This window comes from Cnephaeus nilssonii (assembly GCF_951640355.1).
Source record: "Cnephaeus nilssonii genome assembly, chromosome: 15".
Classification (NCBI taxonomy): Eukaryota; Metazoa; Chordata; class Mammalia; order Chiroptera; family Vespertilionidae; genus Cnephaeus; species Cnephaeus nilssonii.
This window is the reverse complement of record NC_137086.1, coordinates 2,184,302-2,207,165: the sequence shown is the minus strand read 5'-3', so window position 1 is coordinate 2,207,165 and position 22,864 is coordinate 2,184,302. Positions and strand designations below refer to the sequence as shown.

At 62.2% G+C, this 22,864-nt stretch overlaps 1 protein-coding gene across 1 annotated transcript; it reads right to left on the bottom strand.

Annotated features, from left to right (window-relative positions):
- Positions 1 to 15,475: 15,475 nt before the first annotated feature.
- RRM2 (ribonucleotide reductase regulatory subunit M2) lies at positions 15,476 to 22,228 on the bottom strand. The gene is made up of 10 exons (XM_079791849.1): positions 22,039 to 22,228; positions 21,876 to 21,950; positions 21,452 to 21,595; positions 21,126 to 21,242; positions 20,554 to 20,687; positions 18,612 to 18,706; positions 18,224 to 18,357; positions 17,313 to 17,417; positions 17,096 to 17,209; positions 15,476 to 16,793 (listed from the first exon to the last, which is right to left on the bottom strand). The coding sequence occupies exons 1-10, from the start codon at positions 22,135 to 22,137 to the stop codon at positions 16,641 to 16,643; spliced, it is 1,170 nt and encodes a 389-aa protein (XP_079647975.1). The 5' UTR covers positions 22,138 to 22,228; the 3' UTR covers positions 15,476 to 16,640.
- Positions 22,229 to 22,864: the final 636 nt, after the last annotated feature.

Genomic DNA, 22,864 nt, shown 5'->3' with positions numbered 1-22,864 from the left:
CAGGGCACGCGGGGAGCGTCAGCACTCGCACCTTCCCACGTCCTTCCGGGAGACGCGCCCTGAGAGCCTCCCGTCCTCCCCCCCTGCTCACCCGGGAGGGCCCCGCGCCCCGCGCCCACGCCTGTGCCCTTAGAGCTCGTGAGATCCGTGACCACTGTCGGCGCTGCGGTGTGTCTCCCGCGTCCCACACGAGGCCTGTGGTCAGCACAGCTGGTCCCGGGTGGGCGGCCCCCGCACCCCATTTCCTACACGGAGCACAGCCTGGGAGGTCAGCCACCGCCTGCTCCCCGGGCCCACACTTGGTGTCAGCGCGCTCCTGGGCCGAAGTGTCCCCGCACGGGATTCCGACGACCCCACAGCCCCCCACAGCGCCCTACACAGGCCCCCACAGCGCCCCCCCACAGCCCCCACAGCCCCCCACAGCGCCCCCTACAGTGCCCCACAGCGCCCCCTATAGCACCCCCAAGCGCCCCCCACAGCGCCCTCTATAGTATCCCCCACAGCGCCCCCCACAGCCCCCCACAGCGCCCCCCACAGCCTCCCACAGCGCCCTCTACAGCCCCCCACAGCGCCCTCTACAGCCCCCACAGCGCCCTCTACAGCCCCCCACAGCGCCCCCTACAGTGCCCCACAGCGCCCCCAAGCGCCCCCCACAGCGCCCTCTATAGTATCCCCCACAGCGCCCCCCACAGCCCCCCACAGCGCCCCCCACAGCCTCCCACAGCGCCCTCTACAGCCCCCCACAGCCCCCACAGCGCCCTCTACAGCCCCCCACAGCGCCCTCTACAGCCCCCACAGCGCCCTCTACAGCCCCCCACAGCGCCCTCTACAGCCCCCCACAGCCCCCACAGCGCCCTCTACAGCCCCCACAGCGCCCTCTACAGCCCCCCCTAGCCCCCCCACAGCTCGAGGTTAGGACAACTTCGGCCCCGGCTGCGTGGGCGAGATGCCACGCCTTCCACGCGAGGAGAAGCCAGAGGATAAGGAAGTAAAACTAGCCGGCCGCTGTGGCTCAGGGGTTGAGTGTCGACCTATGAACCAGGAAGTCACGATTCGATTCCTGGCCCGGGTTGCAGCTCCATCCCCAGTGGGGGGCGTGCAGGAGGCAGCCGATCCATGATTCTCTCCGATCATTGATGTTCCTGTCTGTCTCTCTCCCTTCCTCTCGGAAATCAATAAAAGTATATATTTTAAAAAGTAAAACGAAAAAAAAGTAAAACGAGGAAGCTTCCTCTCCCGCCTGCAGCCTGTGCCCTGGGCGTGGCTGGAAGCGCTGAGGCTGGCGGAGCAGCGTCCACGCCAGGGGTCAGCCGGGCCCGGGTTTCCCTGAGCCCAGCTCTCTGGCCACGGCCCCCTCTGTCCCCAAGTCCCTCCTGTGGAGGCGGCTGGAGGCTCCGCGTCTTCTGTCCGGGTGGCGTTCACAGCACCGCCCGGTCCCAACAGCTGCCTGCGCCCCGGCCCTGAGCCCGCGGACCCGGAGCCGCGTCCCCGGCCGGCCGCGTGGGAGCAGAGCGATCGCAGCCCCCGCTGGCTCACAGGCACTTCATCGCACGGCCCCGAGCCGTCAGGGGGCAGCGATGACGATGTCAGCCTTACTGAGACCTACTAAGCGCCGGTCCCTGTTCCGAGTGCGCTGATGGGTTTAATCCCCACGACGCACCTATGAAATGTGTGACCGTGACCTCCACTGAGAAATCCGGGAACTGGGGTCCACGAGATTATCACACACGCCTGGGGCGTGGGGGGCCGGGTGCAGACTCGGGCTCCGGACCCCAAGGCTGGGGTCGGTCACAACGCCCTGCTGCCTCTGTTTCTGTTCTTGTTTTATCTATAATAATGTTTTATTGACGTCAGAGAGGAAAGGAGGAGAGAGAGAGAGAAACATCAATGATGAGAGTCATGGATCGGCTGCCTCTGCACGCCCCCCACTGGGGATCGAGCCCGCACCCCGGGCCTGTGCCCTGAACGGGAATCGAACCCTGACCTCCTGGTTCATAGGTCGATGCTCAACCACTGAGCCATGCCAGCTGGGCCTGCCGCTCTTTAAAAGAAAAAAATATTGGAATATGCACCCTGGTCTCCAATCAAAAAAAGGTAGAAAAAGCACATCCTGTATTTAGAAGCACTTTCATGCAAATAGACACACACACACACACACACACACACACACACGCGCGCACGCACACACACGCTTTGGTTATGGGACAATGAGCTTCTGTGGCCCCTGGATTCCCGACGCTGCAGCAACGACAGGGAGCATGTGTCACCCCTGGGTGTCAGACCCCTGGGCACCTGTGAGAAATGTGAACGGAACCGCTTCTCAACGGAGCCTGAGCCGCCCCCAGAGGAACTGCCTGGGCGTGGCCGACGCCTCAGGTCTCGGGGCGTTGCCACGGGGCCTGGGGCAGCACTCGCTCTGGAGGCCACAGGAAGCCGTGATGATGGCCGCTGGACGGATGACCCGGACCAAGAACTGAAAACCGTCTCTAGCGTCAGCGTCCCGGGTCGCTCGTCTGCCCCGCGAGAGGCCGTCCTTCTCGGAGGCGGCGGCCCTCCCCCTCAGGCGCACGCTGGCCTCGTCTCCCATCAGAACACCGGGGCTCCTGCCGGAATCGGTGCTTCCCGGACGGCCCTTCCGTGGGTCTCGGGCAAATGCTGCCGCCTCGCGCCCGGCCCTTTGGGAGGGGAACAGCCCCGCAAGGCGTGCAGCAGGCAGCGACTCAGAGGCTCAGGTGCGTCCCCTCCCGTCCCCTCCCGTCCCCTCCCGTGGCCCCAGAGCTGAGGAGAGGAGGCTGAGACATGAACGTCCACCCCAGGACGTGTGACCGGAGGCGGCACTGGATCAGAATGAGCGGTTTCCTCTGGGCCAGGCCAAGCTGGGGAGCAGGAGGGCGGGGGCGGGAGGAGGCCCGAGGGCCAGGGCTGCACTTGGCTGAGGACCGTCTGCTCTGGGCCCAGGCTCCCACCATGGTTTCCGTGACGAGCGGCTCCATCTGCCCATGGTGCACAGCACTCCCTCTTGCAAACTCAGGGACCCGAAGCCCCGGGGCCGAGTGACTTGCCCAAGGTCCCACTTGCCCAAGGTCCCACTTCCCAAGGTCGCACAGCCATCCCAGCGTCAGGGGTGAGCATGCCCAGCTCTCCCTTCCCGCGCTCCCGGCTCAGGTGGACCAGCCCCACCCAGAGGCAGGCCTGGCAGGCGCCCCTCTTTCTTCCGACTTCTCCCAGCTCTGCCCTGTGGCTCCCCCCGGGGAACGGGCTGACATTCGCCGTGATTAGCTCGCTTCCCCCCCTCCCCGCAGCCGCAGCCGCGAGCTCACTGTCCTGATTTTCTTCCAAGAACGGGCTCTCGGAATAGCCTCGCGGCACAATTAGGCGCTCGGCCTGGCTCTCACACTCCGGCTCTGAAAAGAAATCAAATCAGGAAGCGGCCCCTTGGAAGTTCCCGGAGAGCGGCTTTGTGTGGGGAACAAAGCGCACACATGATCACCTGCTTAGCTGATGAGCTCTGGACCCGGCCCTGCTGGCAGGAGAGCCCCCCACCCCCGCAATCAGCCCCCCCAGCCAGCCCATCTCTCAGCCGGGGCGCGGCTATTCTTGGGGCACGCTGTGGGTGGCGATGCCCTCCCCGCTCAGGCCTGGCCATGTGCAACCGCGGCCGTTATCCCAGCCTAGAAGCCAGGGTGAAGCGCTGGCGGGGTGCACCCCCCAGAGCGGCAAGTCCAGGGGGTTCATGGGAAGACGAGGGGCCCAGGGTCGCGCAGCAAGTTGAGGCCGAGTTTCCTGCAGGTGCTCCTGCCTCGTGCTGACCACACGGCTCGTTTAAGATACACGGCCATCGTGGCCGGAAAAGACTTGGCTTCCAGACAACCACAGAACATGGGCCCTGGCCGGGTGGCTCGGTTGAACTACAGAACATGGGCCCTGACTATGTGGCTCGGTTGAACTATAGAACATGGGCCCTGACTATGTGGCTTGGTTGAACTACAGAACATGGGTCCTGGCCGGGTGGCTCAGTTGAACTACAGAACATGGGCCCTGGCCGAGTGGCTCGGTTGAACTACAGAACATGGGCCCTGACTATGTGGCTCGGTTGAACTACAGAACATGGGCCCTGACTATGTGGCTCGGTTGAACCACAGAACATGGGCCCTGGCCGAGTGGCTCGGTAGAACTACAGAACATGGGCCCTGGCCGAGTGGCTCGGTTGAACCACAGAACATGGGCCCTGGCCATGTGGCTCGGTTGAACTACAGAACATGGGCCCTGGCCGTGTGGCTTGGTTGAACCACAGAACATGGGCCCTGGCCGAGTGGCTCGGTTGAACTACAGAACATGGGCCCTGGCCGAGTGGCTCGGTTGAACCACAGAACATGGGCCCTAGCCGAGTGGCTCGGTTGGTTGGGCGTCGTCCTGTGCACCGAAAGGGTGCCGGTCCGATTCCCAGTCGGGGCACATGCCAGGGTTGCAGGCTTGTCCCCGATGGGGGGCGTGAAGGATCAGCGGATTGAAGCATCGGTGTTTCTCTCCGTCTCTCTCCCTCACTTCCATTCTCTAAAAATCAACGAGGAAAAAATAACCTCGGTTGAGATTAACAACAAAAAAAGTAGGGCTGCATCTGGTCCCCATTCAAAACTGGCATCCACCTCTTAGCCCGAGCGTCCGACATAAATGACTAACTCGTGGGAGAAGCCGAGAGACTGTTCCACCCGAACTGCAGCCCCCGGCCCCGGGGCCACCGCGCTTTCTGGCCCCCGTCTAACGGCTGGAGCTCTCCTCTCCGCAGGTGAAGGGGGCGGCTCCCCGGCTGCCTGGCGCCTGGCGGTGGGCGCTCCCGGGGGAGGAGGCCACTCCGCTCCTCTTCAGAGCACAGACTGGCCCTCTGCCGGGAGCGGCCGCGCTCAGGGCAGCCCCTCGGCCCAGCTCCAGGGCCCCGCGCTGGGCAGGTGATCATGGGAACGGGAATTGGCATAGTCTGTCCACAGGCCCTCTTACTCCAGACACAGAAAATGAAATGCGTGGGCACAGGCCACCACAACTGGTTGCACTCTCGCCCTCGGGTGAGGCAGGTGAAGGGGAGGGCGCGGGGCCCCAGGGCTGAATCTAAAGGATCTGTCTCATGGCTGCCCAGGTCACAGGCAGGGAGAGGGAGAGGGAGAGGGAGAGGGAGAGGGAGAGGGAGAGGGAGAGGGAGAGGGAGAGGGGGAGGGAGAGGGGGAGGGGGAGGGGGAGGGGGAGGGGAGGGGGAGGAGGAGGGGCTCAGGCTCAGAGAGGCAGGTGCGCTGGGGCTGGGAAGCCATGGCTGAGGCCCCTCCACTCTCCCAAGTCCCCCCCACACACACACACACCCCCCGGCAGCAGCGTGGAGCAGTGGAGATGGTGCCAGCCTGGCAGGGTGATAGAGGAGGGCAGGTTCGAATCCCGGCCCAGCCACTCGCACACTAACAACCTCAAACCACAGAGATGGCAAAGATTTTTAAAATCTATTTTTACCTTTTAAATATATTTTTATCGATTTCAGAGAGAAAGAGAAATAAAGAGAACATCCATGATGAGAGAGAATCATTGATGGGCTGCCTCCTGCACATCCCCCACTGAGGATCGAGCTTGCAACTTGGGCATGTGCCCTGACTGGGAATCGAACTGTGACCTCCTGGTTCAGAGGTCAGCACTCAACCACGGAGCCACACCGACGGGGCAAGATGGGCAAAGATGTAACCGCCCTTTCTGTGCCAGGACAAGGGGTACATGGATCACCCTCTTGTTCTCTCAACAGCCCGCTGCGACCTGCTGCTGCCATTTTGCAGATGGAAAAACTGAGCCCAGAAGAGTTAAATGACCTGGATCCTCTGAGTCTTGAATTTTTTTTTTTTTCATCCATAAAGTCACTGTAACATCCCCATTTCAAAGGACTGTGGCAAGGATTAAATAGGGGAACATTATGAGAGTGACCAGCACAGCAACTGATAGCAGGCGACATGCAAGCATGTTCTCTTCAGAAATGCATCCACTCACGTGTCACTCTTTCCATTCATTCATTCGTTCGTTCATTCATTCATTCGTTCCTGCACTCCTTTATTTAAAAATCCTATATAATAAAAGGCTAATATGCAAATTATCCCCATGGGCAGGAGTTCTACCTATCGGGAGTTAGACGTGTACTGACCACCAGGGGGCGGCGGGGAACATGGCGGGCATCCGTGATGCAGCGCTGACAGCGGGCGGCAGCGGAGATGCCGCTGGCCCAGTGGGCCCCGACAAGAGCGGGACCGTGGCGGGATGGTGGAGCAGGTGAGTGGGCGGCGCCAAGCCAGGGTGGGTGCGAGCGAAGGCCCCTATCGCCCTGCCGGTTGCCCCACAGACGGCGCTCACTCAGCGGTGGCATTGGGGGGGAGGCAGGTGACGGGGATGGCGAGCGGGTGGCACCAGGCCAAGGCGGGTGCCAGCGGGGGCCCCGATCACCCCACAGGTTGCCCCACAGATCAGCCCTGATCACTGGCCAGGCCTGGGGACCTCCCCATGCATGAATTTCGTACACCCGGCCTCTAGTCTACATATATAAAAGGCTAAGTGACCAACCGTACGTCCATCCGACTGTCCGATCGTCCAACCAGCCAGCATACATGATGCGCACTGGCAATTTAAAAATAGCCGAGCCCTCCAGCTTCTCAGCCACCTGGTCACTCGGAACAGGAATTCCACCTGCACCCTGAGCGGCTCGCCAGGTCACCACAGGGTCACCTACACCCCGCCAGGTCACCACCGGGCCAGTCACACGGTCACTCACGTGGCAGCTCCAAGCTGGCGGCGAGGAGGCAGCAGCTGCAGCCGAGCCCCGGCCCCGGCCCCGGAGATCACTGACCCACAGCAGAGCCAAATGGTCCTGGCCAGCAGCCTCATAAAACCCCGTCACTGCCCCCCACCCCACCCCCCCACACACACACACCCCATGAGCATCTGGACACTCAGGCTCCAGAGCGCGGAAGAAGCACCAAGCGGCTCACAAGTCCATGTGAGCCCCACCGCCCTCGGCTGCCTCCGCAGCCCGGAGCTGGGGACGCTGTGGAAGGAGGAGCCGGAGTGCCTGGGGGGTCCGCCCTCCGTCCAGGCTCCAGGCCCCGAAGGCCTGACCCCAGGTCACAGACAGCCCCCAGAAGGCCCTGCGGGTGAGCGGCGGCGGCAGGATGGACGGAACGTCAGCCATTCAGTTAGCGTCTGCGGCCACTCAGGTTAGCCAGGCTGGGACCGGGGGAGAGGGGAGAGGGAGAAGGCGGGGTGCAGAAGTGAGCCCCACGTACCGGCCACCCCTCAGGGGCCATGATCCCCACAATCACTCTCTGGCTTAACCCAGCAGCACGACCCTCCTGCAACAGAGCTTCCCAGAGGCAGTCCCTCACTTGTTCATTCACTCAATCACTCATTCATTCATTCATTCATTCAACCATTCACTCGCTCACTCATTCATTCATTCACTCGCTCACTCATTCATTTATTCACTCGCTCACTCATTCACTCATTCACTCGCTCACTCATTCATTCATTCACTCACTCATTCATTCATTCACTCACTCATTCATTCATTCACTCATCCCATAAACATTTACTGAGAGAATCCAGAGTGCCACGCCCAGGCCAGATGCCTGCTGAAGGTACGACAGGGACAGCAGGCCCTTCCCTGACCTCAGGGGACTCACCGCCTGGGGGGGGGGCGGTCAGAAGGTGATGGGCAGGTGTGATTCTGAAGGATAATCCCCAGGAGGAGGTACAGCGGAGGCCCTGGGCGCAGGGGCACCGCTAACCAGTGTAGCCAGGTCTTGGGAGGCGCCTGGGAAGGTGAGCTCGGGCTGAGACGGAAGGAGCAGGAGGGGGTGGGGGTGGGGAGGTGGGGAGGGGGGACCCAGGTGCGGAGCCCACCTGTGATCTGCACTGGGAGGGGCTGCCCTGAGCCCTCAGGGGCGGATCCACAGGACGGGCTGCCGCTGAGGAAAAGGGAGGGACGGAGGCTCCCCCTGCAGGCCGCGCGTGCAATAGCAGGCCCCGCCCCCACCGCCTGGATTTCGGACCCGGTACCCAGAGCTGGGGATGCCCAGCAGACAGGGAGCCTCTCGGGTGTGGATTGGGCGGTGCCGGTGGGACACTCAGGTGGAGACGCAGCGTGGAATGTCGGGTCCGGAACTGAACACCTGCCGGGGGAGCGAGTTGCCCTCCACAGACAGGCGAGGGGCCTCGAGGAGGAAGGTGCTGGAGCAGAGGAGGGGGGGTACAGGGCGCGGGAGGGGGGGCCACCAGAGCGGTAGGTGGAAAGCCAGTAGGGTGCGGGGTCAGGGAGCCAAGCGGACGTGGGGAAAACGGGGGCGTGGGGGGTAGAGGGGGTAGGCAGGGCCCTGGCCACAGGGGGCAGCCCATGGACAGAAAGGTTCAGGGTGACGGCACCGGGAGCCCCAGCTCCCCCCCAATAGCAGGTCCTCCCTGACCGGCTGTGTGACCTCAGGCCAGCACTCGCCCTCTCTGCGCCCCCCCCCCCCGCCCCCCGTCCCTTTCCTGTGAGAAGAGGAGGAGGACAGAGCCTGGGGACTGAGGAGCCGGCAAAGTCCCCGCCTGGGGACAGAGCCAGGAGGAAGGACAGCCCGCGGCTGGCCGGGCGGGGGAGCAGGAGCGGGGCTGGCTCACGGGCGGGTGTCCCAGCCCAGGACGGGTAAAGAAAGACACGGTCGGGGTGTGGGGACCTCCGAGGCCCAGCCTGCACCCGCACCCGCACCCCGCCTGGCATCCGGGCAGGGCTGGCTGACAGGTAACGACTCCTGACCCCACCCCACCCCGCCCTTCCCTCCGTCCCCTCCCCAGCCCTCTCCCCACATTGAACCCCTCAGGACTCTCAGACCCAGACCCAGGCCGGCGGTGGAGGAGGGGCCGTGACTCCCAGGCTCCCTCGTGCCCACGGCTGCAGGAGCCACTGAGGTGTGGGGCGCAGGAGGGGCCGAGACCTGTACCATCAGCACCTCCCCCCCCCCCCCCCCCCCGCGCTGGCTCAGTGGGGCCGGGCGGGGCCTGAGAGGCGGCGTTTCCAGCGAATACCCCGTGACGACAATGCCCCGTCCCAGGCCCGCCCGGAAGACCCACTGCCCTTTGGGGGGTCCATCAGCCCGTGCCCAGCCCCCAGCCCCTCCCTGGCCCTTTCCGGCCCCTTGGGGGGGCCAGTGGGCCTCTGCTGACCGGGGATCCGTCCCCACTTTCCCTCCTCGGACAGCCCTTCCCTGACCACCGCCTGCAGAGCCCAGCCCTTCCTGAGCCCCCTCCCCATTCACCTTCCTCCCCCCTCCCCCCACCGCCCCACCATCCCACCCCCTTCACCTTCCTCCCCCCATCACCCAACCCCCCACCCGGCTCCTGGGGACCACCACCACCTGACTTACTGCGCGGCCAGTCGGCTGCCTCCCGCCTCACAGCCCACACAGCCTGGGCGCAGCTGCCCTTCTTGTCTCCCAGCACCTGGCCGAGCCGGTGCAGGGCAGGCTTCTCAGAACGACCGACTGAGAACAAGGCCTCCCGCCCCGGCCCAACCTCCCCAATCTCTCCCCTACCGCCCCCTTCCACCCCCCACCCCCATCTCTCACCGGTGCTGCGGCCTCCCCCCACTTTCCCTCCCAACCACAACAGGCCGGGTTATGCCTCTGCTCCGGACTCCCGCCCTCCCTGGAGCTAATCCCCCTCCTCCCCTGACCTTGGAGCCTGTGAACCTGAGCTGAATGCTCTCTTTCTGGTTAATCCTCGCCCGAGGATGTTTTCCCATTGATGTTTAGGGAGTGGAAGGAGGGAAGAGACAGAGAGAGAAACAGCGATGTGAGAGACACGGCGATTGGTCCTCCCTCACCAGCCCGACAAGGGCCAGGGATCAAGCCTGCAACCGAGGTACGTGCCCTAGACCAGCGGTCACCAGCGGGTGGTCCGTGAGGTCGGAAAGGTTGGCGACCGCTGCCCTGGACCAGAATCGAGCCACTCAGTCCGTAAGCTGACGCTCTACCCTCTGAGCCAGCGAGGGCCTGCGTGCTCTCAACTCCCAGACCAGGCCTGAGCCCAGACTCCCTCGTCAGCTGGTCCCAGTGTTTGTCTATCCACCAGCCCAGGCCTCTGTTGCCAGAGACCAGGGACCAGGGACGAGAAGACGGGTCCTTCCCACCAGGGGATACGGTCCCCCTGGGAGGCCACGTTAACACAAGGGACATGGTCCTAGCTCAGCCCAAGACGCGTGTCGCTGGGCGAGGTGAGGAGATGCTCAGTAAGGCTCTCCAGCCACGTCCTCCATGCGGACAGAACAGCTGGGAAGAGCAGGCCGCACAGACAGTAGGAACACGAAGTAGACTTTTGAGTATCCTCCTATAGAATAAAAGGCTAATATGCAAATCGACCGAACATCGGAACGACCGGTCGCTATGACGCACACTGACCACCAGGGGGCAAATGCTCAATGCAGGAGGAGTGCTGCTCAGCCAGAAGCCAGGCTCATGGCTGGCGAGCGCAGCACTAAGGATGTCCGACTGCTGGCTTAGGGCTCTAGGACTGGGAGAGGGTGCAGGCCGGGCTGAGGGGACCCCCCCCCCCCCCCGCCACCTGAGGGCACGGATTTTATGCACAGGGCCTCTAGTTTATTATATTTGTCTTTAATATTCATTCATTAATTAACATTATGTGAGCTCGTGTGATTTAATCTTTAATTGTGGCTGTATTTCACAGCCAGCTCAGTGAGATGGGTTAAGTTGGATCCCCCCCAAATCCACATGCTGAAGTCCCAATCCCTCGGAATGCGGCTGTTTTTGGAGCGGGGTGGTTAGCGAGATGATTACCGTTAAATGAGATCACATGGGCGGGCCCTGACCCAGTCTAACTAGCGTCCCGATAAGAGGAGATCAGGACAGACACCCCGGCAGGGACGGTCCCCGGAGGACAGGGCGCAGCGAGGAGAGGCCGCCGGAGGGACAGTCCGGCCGACACCTTCCTGGACTCCGGCCCCGGGTGTGGGAGAGAGAACTGTCGGAGCCGCCGGCTGGGTGGTTTGTCAGGCCGCCCAGCGGCTAATCCACTCCCAACTCCGGCACGAATCCTCTGCTCTCCAGCCGCCTTGTACTGCCTCCCGTCTCCCTGACCTGACCGTGACCTTCAAGAGCAAGGACAAGCCTCAATCTGAAGTCATCAAACGCTTTCATTGGAAAGGGCCAGATAGAAATACTGTAGCCCGGCTGGCGTGGCTCAGGGGTTGAGTGTCGAGCTATCAACCAGGAGGTCCTGGTTGGATTCCTCGTCAGGGCACATGCCCGGGTTGCGGGCTCGCTCCCCAGTGTGGGGCGTGCAGGAGGCAGCCGACCCATGATTCTCTCTCATCATGGATGTCTCTCTCTCTCTCTCCCTCTCCCTTCCTCTCTGAGATCAATAAAAAAAATACTTAAAAAAAAATAAAATAGTGCAGCTCCAGGTAGAAATCTGGTCCCTGTTGCGCCATTCGATTCTGCCAGGACAGGTGGCTAGTGCTGATGGAACTGTGTGGGTGCCATGGAAACACACCAACAGGCCCGAAACGGAGTCGCTCTGCTAAGCCTCCCCGAGATCAGCGCCTCGCCTCTGCCCCTGAGCCTCCCCCTTATCCCTGGGCCTCCCCCCTGCCCCTGAGCCTCCACCCTGCCCCTGGGCCTCCCCACCTGCCCCTGAGCCTCCCCCCTGCCCCTGGGCCTCCCCCCTGCCCCTGAGCTTCCCCCCTGCCCCTGGGCCTCCCCCCTGCCCCTGGGCCTCCCCACCTGCCCCTGAGCCTCCCCCCTGCTCCTGAGCACACCCCTGACCCTGAGCCCCCCGCACGACCCTGAGCCTCCCCCTGCTCCTGAGCACACCCCTGACCTTGAAGCCCCCCCTGCCCCTGGGCCTCCCCTGGGAGTGGGACTAGACCGGCCTGGAGCTTCCTGAGGGAGCTGGGGAGGCGGCTGCCTGCTAAGGCCCCCCCCTCGCCCCCCGCCGCCCTGGGGAAGGTGGCCGTGCCCGGAGCAGCCCCCTCCAGCGTCCTTGCCCCACCGCTGCCTACAGAAGCCCTTCCTCTCCCAGCTCCTGGGGGGGGCTCCTTCCCCTGCCCAGAAGGGTGCCGCCGCCTCATGAATCATCCAATCAAGCCCATTAGATCCGCAAATGGACTCAGTGGAATTGTTTAAACCGCTGAAATGAGGACTTTATGTAATTTCCATGTGTCACGAAATATAATTATTCTCCTGCTCTGTTCTAAACATCCTCAGCGCGGAGCCTGCACAAACAGGCTGTGGCCAGGCCTGACCCAGGACCAGCTTCCTGACCACGGGCCCCCCTTCCGCCAGCCCCTCCCCCCATCCCCCCACCCCGCTCAGAGGGAGGGCTGGGTGAGGTTGGACCCGGGCGTGCTTAGATCCAGAAAACCAAGTCCCCCGGGCCCCTTTCTTGTAGACCCGCTCTGTTTGCCACGCGTGGCCTCACTCTCCAGACAGGTCTGCCTCCTGGCAGCCCAAGCCCCAGACCCGCCCCCCCCCCCCCGAACTCCAAGGCAGGGGAGAACACAGGCCTCCCCGACCCCAACGCCAGTCCTCAGCGGGCAGGGCCAGGTCCGCGGAGTCTGCGTGGAGTCTGGGGCCCAGCGCTGTGCCCAGGGGACGGTGATGGTGGGAACAGGCCGGACGGTGCCCTCCGGACCTGACGCCGGCTCCTCGCTGCTCCCCCGTCCCTGCAGAGCCTTTAGGGTCACAGGAGCCCCTCCAACCCCCAGAACCGATCACTCCCAGGGCTGTTCTCCCGGTTTTGATTTTTACCCCCTTCGCTCACACCCTATTACCTTCCATCCTATTCCCCGAAGTTCCTGGGACCCCAGGGCCCGTGTTCCTAGTCATGTTTTATGTGTGACTGTGAGCTCCACGCGTGGGGTCACATGTGGCCGGACTGTCCCAGGGGTTCCTCGCCCAGAAAAACGAGCACCCTTGTCCTCTCCCCGGCCAGTGGGATGGTTTCTTAGCCCCCATTCCACTGCGGGGGGCGGGGGGACTGCGCCCAGACTTTATGCAGGTTCGGGGCCCGACTCCTCCCCTCCTGCAGGCTGACCCCTCTCCCCGAATCCAGGGGGTGCTGGGTCATCCTTGGGTTTTCCTCAGGGACTGCTGCTCAGCCTCCAGGGGCACCACCTGGTCCCATCTTTTCTCGGGAAGCCATCACCCATTTAACGTACCGCGGGTGGGCGTCTGAACGGGGCGGCCATGCAGTCCGCCATCCGGCAGGAGCCGCTCTGGCCAAGCCCAGGTCAGTGAACCTATGGGCACAGCAGGCTCAGCCCTCTCATCGCAGCCTCCTCATGTGGAGGACACCCCCCCTCCCCCCGGAATGACGAGGACACACCGCGGATCAGGGTCCTGACACCCGGAATGCGCCAGCAGGGGAGCCCTCTCAGCGTGGGTGGGGCCCTGTCAGAGTCTCCGGTCTGAACAGGCCCCGCCAGGCACCCAGCTGCCCAGCCGCAGCCGCTCACTGACCAGGGCTGGGCGTCTTGCCCGGGTTCAGCCATCAGCAGGGGCTCGGACTGGCACGGGCAGGGCCGCGCAGAGGCAGCCCCCGCCTGGGTGTTCGCAACGAGTTCCAGCCAGAGCCGGGCCGGGCCACCCGACTGGAAGCCGCGTTCACAGGCAGCGAAACGTGCCTAACGGCAGGAACAGCACCTCCAGGTGACAGAGCAGGGCCGCCCTCCCCGGAGTGGGGCCCACGCCTGGCTGTCTAGAGCCACAGGCATTCCAGGGCAGGCCAGCCCAGAACCGCGGCTGGGAGTCCAGGAGGACCCTCGCCAGCCAGACGGAGGGCACAGTCCTCAGCGGGCAGGGCCAGGTCTGAAACGAACTGGGATGAACTTGTGACCACCGCCCGCTCCCCGGGATGGAGCCAGCAGGTCCGGGGAGGCCGAGCCTGCGCCTCTCCAATGCCTAAGGCAATTCAGACCGGCTGCCCCCAGCTGAGGCAGCCCTGAGGCGTGGTCTAGAGCAGTGGTCAGCAAACCGCGGCTCGCCGCTCTGTCGACTAATGAGTTTGCCGACCACTGGTCTAGAGTGCGGGAGCTGGCATAGACGGATGGCAAGAGGGGACGTGACCGTGGGCCCCCGGGAGGCTGTCCTGATGGCTAAGCGGCTGCCCTGAACATCCCCATGGCGTCACTGACCTGGCATCACACATCTAGGACATTGAGTGCCTTTGGGTGCAACGCTCTTACCAGGTTCCTACTGGACTGGACTCCCGGACAGGGAACAGGCCAGTCCCTAGCCCCGCCTTCACGCCTCTAACACTCCCATCAGCCTAGAGCCGCTTGTTTTAACTCGTTCCACGTGCGTGTGGTTACGTATTTTAAGACTTCCAAATGCTTCCGACTAAAACCGGTTCCCTTTAAACCGATGAGAAGTGGGACCCTCAGTCCCGGGTCTGGGAGAGGCCACGCGCCCCTGGGTCCGGGTGAGGCCACGTGCCCCTGGGTCCGGGGGAAGCTGGAGCCCGGGTCTGAGCGAGGTTGTGTGCCCCTGGATCCGGGTGAGGCTGGATCTCGGGCCCGGGAGAGGCCACGCGCCCCTGGGTCTGGGTGAAGCTGAATCCTGGGTCTGGGCGAGGCCGTGTGCCCCTGGATCCGGGTGAAGCTGAATCCTGGGTCTGGGCGAGGCCGTGTGCCCCTGGGTCTGGGTGAAGCTGAATCCTGGGTCTGGGCGAGGCCGTGTGCCCCTGGATCCGGGTGAGGCTGGGTCCCGGGTCCGGGTGAGGCCGTGGGCCCCTGGATCCGGGTGAAGCCGTGCCCCTGGGTCCGGCCGAGACCAAACCAGAGGGAGTCGGACCTGCATTACCACCATTTGTCCACCATCCAGAGCTGAGGGGTCAGTGCCGACATGTACTCATAAGGAACTGGTGGACATTGATATTGGGTCTCAAAAGAACTGTTGGACCAGAAAGAAACTCACTACAGACTGATTCATTTGCCTGTCAGCATAACTATTATTGCTCGTCGCACATTCAATTCTTATAAGTATATCTCTAGTGACACATGATTTCGCTCATCTAGGGGAAATGATGAACAACATAGACTGATGAACAAGAACAGAACCAGAAACAGGGAGGCATCGATCAGACTATCGGGCCTCAGAGGGAGGATAGGGGAGGGGGGAGAGATCAACCAAAGGTCTTGTGTGCATGCATATGAGCCTAACCAATGCTTAAGTTCAACAGAGGGTTGGGGCATCCATGGGGAGGGGTGTGGGATGGGAATGGGGGGATGAGGACAAATATGTGACACCTTAATCAATAAAGAAATTAAAAAAAAAAAAAGAGAGAGAAGTGGGACCCTCAGAACCCCGAGGTCTGCCCTGGCCCCTCCCCTGCTGACAGTCCCGGCCACGCATTTATTTCTGTGTAACACACAGGAGGAGGCAGAATCTGATGAACTTCAGTAAACAATAACTTAAAAAGGGCACACATCACATAAATTTATTAAGTGGGTTTATACAAATGGCGAAAACGAACAACGGTACAGGCCCGTGGCCAACTGACCCCCCACGTGAACAACTGGGCCAAAGCACTGATGCGCGCCTGCTGGCTGGTACTTGCTTCTCAAACAAACCATCGTTGGAAACGCCAGTTTGGGAAAGCCGACTTCAGCCCTGGTTTTACCACTTCATCAGAGCACCGTCTTAGTCGATCACCGCCCAAGGGCAATTTGAAAGTCAATTTAGTCCTATCCTAGCCCCCAGCTGTCAGCCCTCAAGGGTGGTCCACATTCACTGAAGTCGAGGAAATGCAGCTGGAGGGTTGAGAAGTGAAGGACGCCAACCACCACACCCCCAGCCAGGTGCCCAGCCGTCAGCACCGACCCCCCTGCAGGGCCCAGTGACTGAAGTCAGAAGTCCCCTCCCCTCTATCTCTACCCCCACGAGAAACAGCCTGGGCTCAGAATACAAAATGCAACCCAGTTCCTCCGCGGCGGCAGCTGGCTCACGCTCAGGTAGGCACCGGACTGAACTTAAAATTGATGAACAGGAACCTCCCTTCATTAAAGAGTAAAACAGAGAAACCTGCCCAGGTGACAGCTCACTCCTCTGGGTCACCTGGTGATGAGTGGCTCCCGCAGGGGTCAGCAGAAGGCTTTGCATTTGGTGCCAGCTCCTCACGCCAGGCTAGAGGGCCTGGATGCAGGCAGGACAAGCTTTGCTTATGGGTGGGTAAAGTGCCAATATTCTGTACAAATAAGTAAACTTACAATCTGCTTGGAAGCAGCGCGGCTGACAGCTTCCCGGGGCCGCGTGGTCAGAACTGAATGCTTAACCTGCGGACCAGACCGCCCGTGGCCCCGCGGAGCTGCCAGGAGCCACCGGGAGGTCCCGGCCGCCTGCCTGCTGGTCAGACACGGACAGGACACGGACAGGAGCTTCCAGAGGCTCCGAGCTTTGCCTAGTTCCCCTCTAGCTGAGACCATGAACACGTGGGCTCCTGCTGGGGCAGCTACAGTTTCAAAGATGTCACTAATGAATGTTAATGCTGCAGCTAGTTGATAAGACTTAGTCAACTAATTTTTTTTGTTTTTTTGAAAAGGAAAAACATACACACATCAACAAGCGGAAAGAGGACCCTCAGAAGTCGGCGTCCAGGGTGAAGGAGTTCTCCGTCGGGCTGGACATCACGCCCATCCTCTGGTACTCGCCCACCCGCTTCTCGAAGAAGTTGGTCTTCCCTTCCAGGGAGATGTTCTCCATGAAGTCGAACGGGTTTTCCACTCGGAAAACCTGAAAGGGCACAGGACGTAAATACGGAGCGCGCAGGAACCCGAGGGCTGAACACCCTCTCCCGGCTGCAGGGGCTCAGTGGCCGAGTGTCGACCCATGAACCAGGAGGTCAGGGTTCAATTCCCGGTCAGGGCACAGGCCCAGGTTGCAGGCCTGATCCCCAGTGTGGGGCGTGCAGAAGGCAGCCAACCAATGGTTCTCTCTCATCGTTGATGTTTCTCTCTCTCTCTCTCTCTCTCTCTGAAATCAACAAAAAACATATTTAAACACACACACACACATACACACACACACACACTTACCTTGCTGAAACCCAGCTCCAGCAGGAGCCTGTCGGCCACGAACTCAATGTAGCGCTTCATCAGAGTGCAGTTCATCCCGATGAGCTTCACCGGCAAGGCCTCGGTGAGGAACTCCTAGGGCCAGAGCACAGCTGCTGGTGAGCCGGAGGCCCGGAGACGCCCCGGGCCAGCAGGGACCCACCCTGCCGCCCCCCACGCCGCCCGCGCCCTCGCCCACCTGCTCGATCCGAACGGCGTTGGTGATAATCTCGTTCACCCTCTGCTCCGAAGGCTTGTGCAGCAGGTGCTTGAACATCAGGCAGGCGAAGTCACAGTGCAAGCCCTAGGGGAAAGGGTCAGAGGTCACTATGGAACCAGAAGACGTCCATCGCTAACACGCAATCCCCAATGGCCCACCCTCTCTGCACGCTCCTCCCCCATCCAGCTTGGCCTGCAGCACCGAGCGCTGAAAGCAAAGAGTTCAACGGCCGCTGCCCCCCCCCCCCCCAGGCTCCCAGTGCCGCCCCCTCGGCGCCCACAGCAGGCCCGGTCCTCGGCGGTGTGCGAACTTCCGCTCAGCACCCTTCTCTCTGTGACCCGCACAGCGCGTGTGCTCACGTGGAGGCTGCTCCCGGCAGGAAAGGCAGAACTCCGACTCTAACATGCAGGACACGCAACGCAATTTCAAGTGAGTCACCCCTGCACGTGTCAGTGCCGAGTCCCAAGGTGCTGACTGGCCTAAACTGGATCCGCTGGCACCTCCCCGCCCCTCTGCAGCTGATCCCGGCACTTCGACACACGCTGGACCAGAATGGGTTCTGGTTCCGCCAAGATGCTCCCCAACTCTGCATTCCGCAGCGGAGAGCACCAGGAAGTACGACGTTCCTTTAGAAATCCGTCCTCCACAGGGAAGTGCCCGTGTGTGTGTGTGCGTGTGTGTGTGTGTGTGTGTGTGTGCCGATACACCGAGAATATGAGGTAAGTCATTTCAGGGCATTAGTTAACGTATTTCATCCCAACAGGTGTGCATGTGGCTGAATTTCACGTGACGTGTGGCTGTAAGGCGACCCGGTATCTTGGGTCCCTTCGGTGCCCACGCCTGAGAACGGGTGTTGGGTGCAGATGAGCTGCTGCTTGAACCGGACTCACCTCATCTCTGCTAATGAGCTCGTTGGAGAACGTGAGGCCAGGCATCAGGCCTCGCTTCTTGAGCCAGAAGATGGACGCGAAGGAGCCGGAGAAGAAGATGCCCTCCACGGCGGCGAACGCCACGACGCGCTCTCCTGTGTGAGCGTGACCACCCGGTCCCCGTGAGTTAGTGTGAACACCACCCCGTCCCCGTGAGCGTGAACACCACCCGGTCCCGTGAGTGTGAACACCACCCGGTCCCGTGAGCGAGTGTGAACACCACCCGGTCCCGTGAGCGAGTGTGAGCACCACCCGGTCCCGTGAGTGTGAGCACCACCCGGTCCCGTGAGCGAGCGCTCGCGTGCGTGGGGAGGGCTGCAGGCGAGGGGCGAGGGCCGCGGCCCCTTACCGTAGGTGGCCTCCTTGTCCCCGATCCAGCGCAGGGCCCAGTCCGCCTTCTTCTTGACGCAGGGCATCGTCTCGATGGCGTTGAAGAGGAACTCCCTGGAGGCACACGGGGGTCAGCAGCCCGCCGAGGCCTGGCCACACGCTGGGTCAGAGCACCGGGACCCCAGGCCACATTGGGGCTCAAACGGACGTTTTTACAGATTGGCTTTCCCCTTCTCTGTGCTTTTTAAAATCTCACATTAATGAGGCTTGGTTTATGCTAATAGAAATGTAGGTATTTTAAAAATATATATTTTTATTGATTTTTTTACAGAGAGGAAGGGAGGTATAAGAGTTAGAAACATCGATCAGCTGCCTCCTGCACACCCCCTACTGGGGATGTGCCCGCAACCCAGGTACATGCCCTTGACCGGAATCGAACCCGGGACCCTTCAGTCCGCAGGCCGACGCTCCATCCACTGAGCCACACCGGTTAGGGCTAAATGTAGTATTGATTACTTTGTATTGACCCCCAAGACCTACTAACACTAAAGCTTAGTCCATTGACCAAGAGCACTTACTGGCTCAATTCCTACTTGGAACGTGAGCCCTCCTGTCCAGGGGCCCAGGCCACACGCACCACCCACTGCCCCCCAGTCACGCAGGCGCATTGGTCACGTAGCTGTCCGTTTTCAGAAAGAGGCCACACTCACGGGACTTTCACTACGGCATACTGTCACAACACTCCTGCTCACTACTCGTTACTGTTGTCACCCTCTCCCTGTGCCTAACTTGTAGATTGTGTTTTATCACAGGCATGCAACACGGAGGAGAAAACAGTGGAAAAATCAGTGTCGTTTCTTGGAACGGGTCCCTGTGGGTGGGGGCTAGGGGGTGAGGGGGCTGCTGTACCATGTCATTCCTCACTTGTACTTCTAGGTGTTCTTTTCTCTATGTGACCAGAGGCCCCGTGCACGGGTGGGGTTCCCTCGGCCTGGCCGGCGATTGGGGTTGATCGGCTGTCTCCTCCAGTCCCAATGGGGAAGGACCGCAGGAGGGCTCCAGGGCGTGTCGGGCCCTCTGGTCCAGTCCCCAGCAGCCGGACCCCAGCAGCAACCTAACCTACCGATTGGAGCGTCTGCCCCCTGATGGCCAGTGTGCACCGTAGCAACTGTTTGTTCCCTCAGCCCGACCTGCGCCCTCTTGCAGTCCAGGAGCCCTCGGGGGATGTCCGAGGAGCTCCCCACGGGGAGCGGGCTTAAGCCATCAGTCGGACATCCTTACTGCTGCGCTCACAGCCATGAGCCCGGCTTCTGGCTGAGCGGAGCTCTCCCTGTGGGAGCGCACTGACCACCGGGGGGCAGCTCCTGCGTTGAGTGTCTGCCCCCTGGTGGTCAGTGCGCATCATAGCGCATCATTCAGCCATTAGGGTCAATGTGCCTATTACCCTTTTATTATATAGGATTACTAGCTCTTGTTAATCCTCACCCGAGGATATTTTTTCCCCATTGATTTTTAGAGGGAGTGGAAGGGAGGGGGAGAGACAGAGAGACACACTGATGTGAGAGACACCTCCCCAACCAGGGGATCGAACCCTCACCGGCTAGTGGGGCAGATTACCAGTTCTTTAAAGGACAAGCTGCATTCCACGTTGTATGCCCCGCCCTCTCCGCCCTGCCCCCGCCTCACACTGTAGCTAAGATTTAGGTTTTACTTATCACACGGAGCCTAAAGGCATTCGGGTCGAGGGCTATCGCATCCTCCCACCCTGAAGGTGGAGCAGCCTGCTGGCTGTGCTTGTGAGTGATGGGCTAATCCAGTGGATTCAGGCTTTCCCCTCAGAGGAGGGGTGGTCCAGGAACTTCCTTAACTCAGTCATGTGAGTCATTTTCTGCCCCTACGTGAATGGAGGCATAACTCAGCCTGTAAGCCCTCAGCACGCTGGCACACGGCCCGGCACCCACCTCTCCTTGGGGTCCTTGATGTAGGTGTCGATGAGCAGGCTGTACATCTCCGAGTGGATGTTCTCCATGGCGATCTGGAAGCCGTAGAAGCAACGGGCTTCTGTGATCTGAACTTCCTGGCTAAACCGCTCCACCTGGTGGCGAACACAGGAAACGCAGCTTGGAGAACCACCGGCCAGTTTGGTCAGTCAGTGGGCCCCGGCTGCACCAGCTGCCTCTCCTGTGCCATGTCAAGGTCTGCTTCTCTGTGGAGCTCTTCCTTGTCCTGTGACAAGGCTGGGCACGCCATGCCGCCTGCTCCGTTTACAGGCCGGGAGACAGAGGGCCCGTTTGTCCGTGAACACCTGGCGAGAACCTGTTACCACCTGGCACGGTCTGAGCTTCTCCCGCCAGGGAGATACTCCCCGAGGAAGAAGTAGCTGGGGAGTGTGTGATGGGTCAGGAGACGCCACGTAAATCTGGCTTCCAGACATCTAGACATGCGGGATGGGAAAACCGAGGAGACGAGGGGAGAGACTGTCTTGGGGGGGGGGGGGGGGGTGCCAGCGGACGGTGGGGGGCGGGCCACTCACCAGGTTCTCATTGACGATGCCGTCGCTCGCGGCGAAGAAGGCCAGGACGTGGGAGATGAAGTACCGCTCCTCGGCCTTCAGGGCCTCCCAGTGCTGCAGGTCCTTGGAGAGGTCCACCTAGCGCCGGGGTCACAGGGGTCAGGCACGCAGGGCTCCCAGCCCCAGGAACTCCCCACCTTCCTGCCCCCCTCGGGTCCTACACCCCTGACGGGGGTCCCTTGCCACTTGGAACACGGGCCCGCCGGGGCCTGGGTGCTGGCGCCCACGGGGAAGAGTCAAGTCCGCCCACACAGGCTGCCGGGTCTGTGTGTCCCGGACCCCGCTACCTCCTCAGCCGTCCAGAAGGAGGCCTCGGCCTTCTTGTACATCTGCCAGATGTCGTGGTACTCGATGGGGAAGACCACGAAGCGGCGGGGGTTCTCCCGCAGCAGCGGCTCCTCCTGCGCGCCGGGGGCGGGGCCCTGGGCTTTCTGTCGGGGAGAGAGGAACGATGGCCCAGGGCGCGGCGGACCCCAAGAAATTGCCTCCCCCCCACCCCCCGAGGCCGGTGCAAAGTCGGCAATTTCGGTCGGGGTGCGCGGTCCGCACAGGGACCCCCGCGAGGCCGGTGGGAACGGGAGCGGGAGGGGAACTCGGCGGAGGGAGGAGGCTCACTTGGCGGGAAAGGCGGGAACAATGAGGGCGCCTCCGGGCGGGGAGCCGGGCAGGCTCCTCCTGGCGCCCCCTACCGACCCCCCCGGCCCCGCTCACCGGCTCGGCCGGCTCCTGGAAGATCCTCCGCGCGGTCTTGCTGGCCAGCACGCGGGCGCCGCTGAGGCTCGGGGGCTGCGGGGAGACGCGCGGTGAGGACCAGCCCCGGCCCCCGGCCCCGCCGCCCGCCCGGACCCCGGACCCCGGCCCCCGTCCTGCTCACCGTGTTCTCCTTGTCCGCCAGGCTGAGCCCCTTCAGGGGCGAGAGCTTCAGCTGCAGCGGGTCGGCGAGCGGGGCGAGCGGGCGGCGCGGGGAGAGCATGGTGCGGGCGGCGGGCGGCGGGCGGCGGGCGCACAGGTGAGGCGGCGCGCGGGCTCGGGGCGCTCCCGCCGGCCCGTCAGGCTTTAAAGCCCCGCGGGCGACCCCCTCCCCTGGGCAGCACTGCCTCCCATTGGATGTGCGGGAACTGAGAGCTCCGTCTGCCAATGACGTGCGGCAATGACTGCAAAGCGCGCGTTTTTGCGAACGGATCTGGGGGGGGAGGCCGGTCCCGGAGACACGCCCATGGGGTGCAAGGTCCCGGAGGTACGCAAATGTGTGGGTGCGGACTGCTGGTTCCCGCCGGGCCGCTGCTGTGTCTCTTGGAGACGGTCAGGTGGCTTAAAGATTCGGTGAAAGGGGGCTTGTAACCTTACCGAACCGAGGGATTATTTTTTTTTAATGTGCTTTTTAAGTTGATTTTAGAGAAAAAGGGAGAGAGAAACATTCATGAGAGAGAAGCAACCAAGTGAGAGAAGCATCAATCGGCGGCCTCCCCTATGCGCCCCTTGGGGGGTCGAACCTGGGTATGTACCCCGGCTGGGAACCGAACCCGCAGCGTGGGGACTGTCCGGGCCGGGAACCGAACCCGCAGCGTGGGTACTGTCCGGGCCGGGAACCGAACCCGCAGCCTTCTCGTGCAGGGACTACACTCCAACCAACGGAGCCACCGGCCGGGCCCAGGGCTGGGGATGGGCACAAAGCAGATGCCCGTGTACAGTGCGGTCCT